General features: G+C 27.6%; 1 protein-coding gene across 1 annotated transcript; it reads left to right on the forward strand.

The window, feature by feature from the left end:
* Positions 1-3,545: 3,545 nt before the first annotated feature.
* LOC114394506 (non-specific lipid-transfer protein 2-like) lies at positions 3,546-4,362 on the forward strand. Its single transcript, XM_028356098.1, has one exon. The coding sequence runs from the start codon at positions 3,657-3,659 to the stop codon at positions 3,942-3,944; it is 288 nt and encodes a 95-aa protein (XP_028211899.1). The 5' UTR covers positions 3,546-3,656; the 3' UTR covers positions 3,945-4,362.
* Positions 4,363-6,116: the final 1,754 nt, after the last annotated feature.

Below are 6,116 nucleotides of genomic sequence, written 5' to 3' on the forward strand. Positions count from 1 at the left end.
CATTTGGTTTCGAGATGAATCTTGTTGATGATTGTGTGTATCACAAATTCAGTGGGAAAAAATACATTTTACAGGTCTTATATGTTGATGACATACTGCTTACGACTAATGATATAGGCATGTTGCAGGAAACCAAGAGATTTCTATTAAGAAACTTCGAAATGAAAGATCTTGGTGACACCTCCTTTGTATTAGGACTTTAGATACGTCGAGATCAATCTCGGGATATTCTAGGATTATCACAAAAGAGATATATCGAAAAGATACTTAAATGGTACTTAAAAAAATCAATTGAGTTTAAATTTTGATTAGAATTAGAACAAGTTCTTTCGAACACCCCAGCAGCCACGGGGTGTGTGATAGTGTTTTTTTTCCTTCTTTGTGCCTCATCTCCTTTACTTTCTCGGTTTCTCCTTTCGTTGGTTTTCACATTTTACGGGTTTCTAAGCCTGCAAAGTAGGCTGGCCCACTCCTAGTTTATTATAATAAATCATTGCTTCTTTTTCTTTGATGATACATTCTTCTTGACCTCCCTCTTTCTCTTCTCAAGCATTCTCTTTATCTTAGTTTTCCACACGCTTCTCCTCACTTCTCTTTCAAAGTATGTTAACAAATTTTATTCTACGTATATATTTGTTACTTAGATTTTTCTTCAAACCAACTTGTTGATTCTGAGAAATTTTTACATCACCAAGTTTTCTTATATAGCATGTCATATATAGCAATAGGCTACTGATTTCGATCATATCTACTAATTAACTTTTCCTGCACGTACATGAAAATTAATCATGTGAAGAAAAGCATGGACAAGAATGTGAAGGAAGGATTGGACTGTTGCACATAATCAAGCTGGGTAGGCTCTAATTTATTGTAGTGCATCTGATGCCAAACCCGCACAGCAGTCGATGTTTTCTTGTGCTACATTTTGTTTCAAGGTGTGGGAGTGGCTGTCTCTATCCCAGCTAGCTAGTGTCGCAATCTAGAGTTGTTCCCTCTATTAGTTTAACCAAAACAGGAATTGAAAAAGAAAATTTTCCAACACAGTGCAATTTAACTTAAATTCAAAAGGTTTCTACCAATTAATATTTGTCCTTGGCTGTATTATTATGTAAAATGTTTAGCATCCAATAAGTTATCCAATGCATAGAGAAAACAAAAAGATATGCTTAATAAAATTTATGATATGATAAAGAAAAGAAAAATAGAAAAAACGAGAGGTGTTAGATGAAATTTATAAAACTAAGAGTCATTTGTGTATCACTCTACTTATTATTATTTCCCTCATCTAACATAGGTTGTATGTATGAGACAACAAAACGCGTGCGACAATCAAAAGAGAATAAAGAATATATAAAGTATGCATGCCTGCTCTCGATAAAGAGCTAGGATTCATTTATTTGTGTCACCATAAATTTAGCTCTTGAAATAACCTTAGTTAATATTAGTATTCGATCACTCAAATCCATCCATTCTTGACCTATATAAATCTTTTTTTTAAAACCAACAAAATAGTTTATCCGATCGAGTGATACTGGATTTCATTTTCATAAGTAACATCTTAAATTTGAATCTTTTGAATAAAAAAATAAAGAAAAAATACCTCACTTAAAATAATAAGTCAAATTTTATAATAAAAATTAATTATTAATAAAATTAATAGATACTTGACAGTAATATCATGGATAAAACATCATTTTTTTAAATGAAAATACTCTTTAATACATCTTGTGTGCAGTACCTTATTTTTTTAACAAAACATCTTTAACTAAAGAATTTGTAAAATTAAGAAATATTTTTCGTAATCTGAAACTTTTCTTTCATGTAAAGCAATAGCTAAATTTAGTTTCTTAAAAAAAAGAAAGACCAGACTACTATAATAGTATGAAAACATATGAGTTTACAATTCAACTTTCTACGTTTGGATAGCTAAAGTCTTATTTTCAACATTGAACAAGAGAGGCTTATGATTTTCAATTTTAGATTACTAGGGAAATTGGTTTTAGTGACCGAATTATCAGTCTTTAAATTAATAAAGTCGGTCACTAAATAAAGTCTTTAATTCAAAATATTATTTTCTCCCATTGTTGTTATGTATTAGATTGAAAATGATTATTTTTCATAGCTTTGTAGATTTAGAAATGATTATTATTTTTTGTTTTCATCCGGCAAGCCATAGCCTACTTACCCACTCCCGCGCATAAAATAGCCGCCAAACACTGTACGCAAAGCTACAGGATATGGTCGGATGATAGGATGGGCCGAATGAGGCCTAAAAAAAATTAAATGATTTAAGGATTTTATTAGTTGGAGTTAAATATATAATTTATAAATTATAATTTTATTTTAAATATAAGACTTTGACATATTGATATATAGTATTATTCACTAGTATCAATTAGAATTATATATAAATGTATCCTTCTTTAGAGAAATCAATGAATGAAAATGTCTCTAAAATTTTTATCTTTTAATTAACGTTTATATTTTATAAATTATTAGTATATGTTTCTTGAGAAATGTTAGCGATATATACTTTCTAAGACATTCTTTTAAATATTTTTTCTTTATATCATTGACTAAAATTAATTGATTACAAAATTTAAATTTTAGTAAGTCTTACTGTTCATGTAATAAATTTATTTCTTAATTTTATAATTTTTGATAAATTTTAAAAAATAATAAAATACTCACTGAGTCTTTATTAGATCTAAATTAAAAGTAGGATTTCATCCTTTTTATATATCATCTAATCTAAAATATTTTTTGTCTTATTTTTTTATTATTTTTTTTTCACTAGTTAGTTTTAGAGTGAGGTGACCGAATATATAACTTGTTAATGTTTGTTATATATAGTTTTGTTTACAACAATAATTTTGAGGGTACAAAATACTAATTTAAGATAAATTTAATAATTAAATATTTTAATCTTGATGAGTTAGTTAATTAGATTTTATAATAAAGATCCGAAGAGATATATGTTAAAAAGAGGAATGCTAGCACATTTTTTCTAATATTTTCTCTCAAAGACTTTTTATAATTAATTAGAATTTATTAAAAGTTATTAATTTTTGTAAGTTTTATTTTTTATTTATTATAAATAAGAAGAAATAATTATTAAATGAGAAATGAAGTTTAAAAAAATGATGATTTTTAATAAATTATAATGAAAGAAAATATAAGATAGAGTGTCGCTGGAGTTTTTCATTAAAAAAAAAGAGTATATATTAAACAGTGCTACTAACGATATTTATACAATTTCTGAGTACTTTGACGTGGGTAGCTGGTAGGTAAGAAGACCCTGATTAAACATTTTGGGTGGTCCATTGCATTGAAATTAAGTCCAGATGATAGTACTCACTAACACCACTATAGTTAATGCCACGAATTTCGCGGTGCTTTTAATGCAAAGTAATAATAGCATCCCAATCCCCAACGCTCATTCGATTGTGGGGACATTGGCCATTTACTAATGCATTATTATTAATTGAAACCAAACCACTAACTACACCCACTTACTACTCTCCACTTATTATATAAAGGTGCCACAATTCCTCATTTTCAGTGTGTGAGTTCATTAACATATACAAATTCTCTGTGTTGTGTTGTGTACTTGTGTTAATTGTGTTGTTGTTGTAGGAAATTTAAGTGAAGAGAGAATGATGATGAAGTCTGCTATGTGTGCATTGGTGCTTGTGGCACTGGTTGTGGTTGAAGTGGGGCCCATGGCTGAGGCTGCGGTGACTTGCAACCCAACACAGTTGACTCCTTGTCTTCCGGCAATTAATTCAGGTTCTGCACCTTCGAGTGCTTGTTGCCAGAAGCTGAAGGAGCAAAAGCCATGCTTCTGTGGCTACCTCAAAAACCCTAGCTTGAAGCAGTATGTTAACTCTCCTAATGCCAAAAAAACCGTTAGTTCTTGTGGTATTGCCTATCCAACTTGTTAAGCACCTCTTATATATATATATATATATAAAATGTGTGAACAATATATATATATTGATTAAAAAATATAGTTTAATTTATATACACACTTTGATCCTATAAAAACATCTTGACACAAGCATTCAATAGAATTTCACCACTTTATCATGACATTTTACTATAATGATGTGGTAATAAAGTAAATTCTTGTTGAATATTTTGTATAAAGATGCTTTATACTCATGGTTTCTGTGTATAAATTAAGCTTATATATATTTACACTATATATTGCCACTTTACGTTTGTGTGATATTAATTATACAGTCAAGTATTTATTAGCTATCTTTGAATATGGTGTATACACTAGTATACATGTTGTATCCAGGGAATTATGGTTAAAGAGCTATATAAATTGAGAAATAATGATGTTCTAGAGTGACATATCCTCTCTTGTCGTTTTTGACCAATTTATAGCTCTTTTGACTTGAGTACTCTCGTTTAATTCACGATTTCCCAAGGATGAACGTACGTTAAAAATACTTTGGAGGAAGGATAATCTATGTGACTTTTGAGTTAAAAGTAATTTTGAGGAAGTTTAAAACGGTAATCCAAAAACACGGGTTTAGTTATAGAAAGTTTAGTTACATGTTTAACTTCCTTAAAAAATTTAAATATTATAAATGAAATTTATAACATGTCTAGATGAATATAATCATCATGCACGTTATAACATACTGTATGATGATGTATCAAACAGAGAATTAATATTAGAGAGAATTCATTAGGATCAATTCTCGTTATATAGGAAATAGTAAAACAATAAAGAATATGGAGATGATCACCTTCTATTTGACGGTAAGGTTTTTACATACTAAAAAGATTGTCTAATACGGAGTTACTTTTGTAGCTACATTAATTGACTAGAATTTCAATAGACAGCATATGAGTGGTTTAATTCATCCAGACGACCCAAAAAAAAATCAATTAAATTAATCAAGTAATGTGATTAAATTAATGATTTTCACAATTGATATATTTAATAATTTAAAGAATTTGATTTAAACTAATATACTACTAAAAAAAACTTTCAACAACTATTCTAAAAGATTCTCATGATGATTTTAAACCGATGTTAAAATTATTATTATTGAAAGTCGAACACCTTTAACACAATTTTTAAATAGATGTGAAAAGTTATTTTTTACATCAATTTTTGCTTCATCCAATGTAAAGTGTGTCACACCTGTAAAATTTATCTAGATTTCTACATTAGTTGTGGTTTTAACCAATATAAATAGTTATACAACATCATTTTCTAAAATATAACCTCTAAATAGAAATAAGTTTAAATGACTTAAATAAGATCTCAAATTTAAATTTTATCATTTACCGATAAAATTGGTGAATATTTTATATTAATAACATGATAAAAAATAAAATCTAATTAAATAATTTCTGTTAAGTAAATAATATAATTAATTTCTTGTTTGAATAATGATATTGCTAAACTATTAAAATTAAGAAAATATGATCAAAATATCAATTAAATTAATATGGTCAAGGAACTATCAAACCTATGGATCAAGTGATGCAAAGTTATTTAAATTTAACTAGTAGTCTTAAGTTCAAATCTTTAGTATGTAATTGTGTTAAATATTTTGATAAATAACTTTATCTCTTATATTGTTGATACACAATTTAAGCATAATTGCCTTCAATCAAAGATATCCATAATTTATAAATAAAAAAATATTATTGTTAAAGCACTTGTTAATCAACCATCTAACAATATTTAAAACACATAAAATACATCTTAAAACACATGGGTGACACCTCATTTATTTTTAACTTCACATTTCCTGTCATACATCAAAGGTATCACTTCCACCCTTGTAAGCCTATGGGCTTAGAGTTGTGGCAAAACTGGCCAACCTACACCACTAATAGCCCACAAAAAAAATGTTTTAATAAAAATTTAAATTAATATAAAATATAAAATGACCTAAATATAAAAGAACAAAATCTATATCAAAATTATATAATGGATTCCTAGTTATAAACTTTTAAATTATAATTTGAGTCGAGACTTCTAACTTATAATTTTTGTTCAAATCATAATTTAAAAATGTCTATCCAAAATTCAAACACAATATAAGTAGTTATTAATTCATTGACAAATGTATCAAATTATCACA

This window comes from Glycine soja, chromosome 18, assembly GCF_004193775.1.
Source record: "Glycine soja cultivar W05 chromosome 18, ASM419377v2, whole genome shotgun sequence".
NCBI lineage: Eukaryota > Viridiplantae > Streptophyta > Magnoliopsida > Fabales > Fabaceae > Glycine > Glycine soja.

Excerpts from the sequence above, each read along its gene's own strand:
- LOC114394506 (XM_028356098.1), top strand. The coding sequence starts at position 3,657 with ATGATGATGAAGTCTGCTATGTGTGCATTGGTGCTTGTGGCACTGGTT.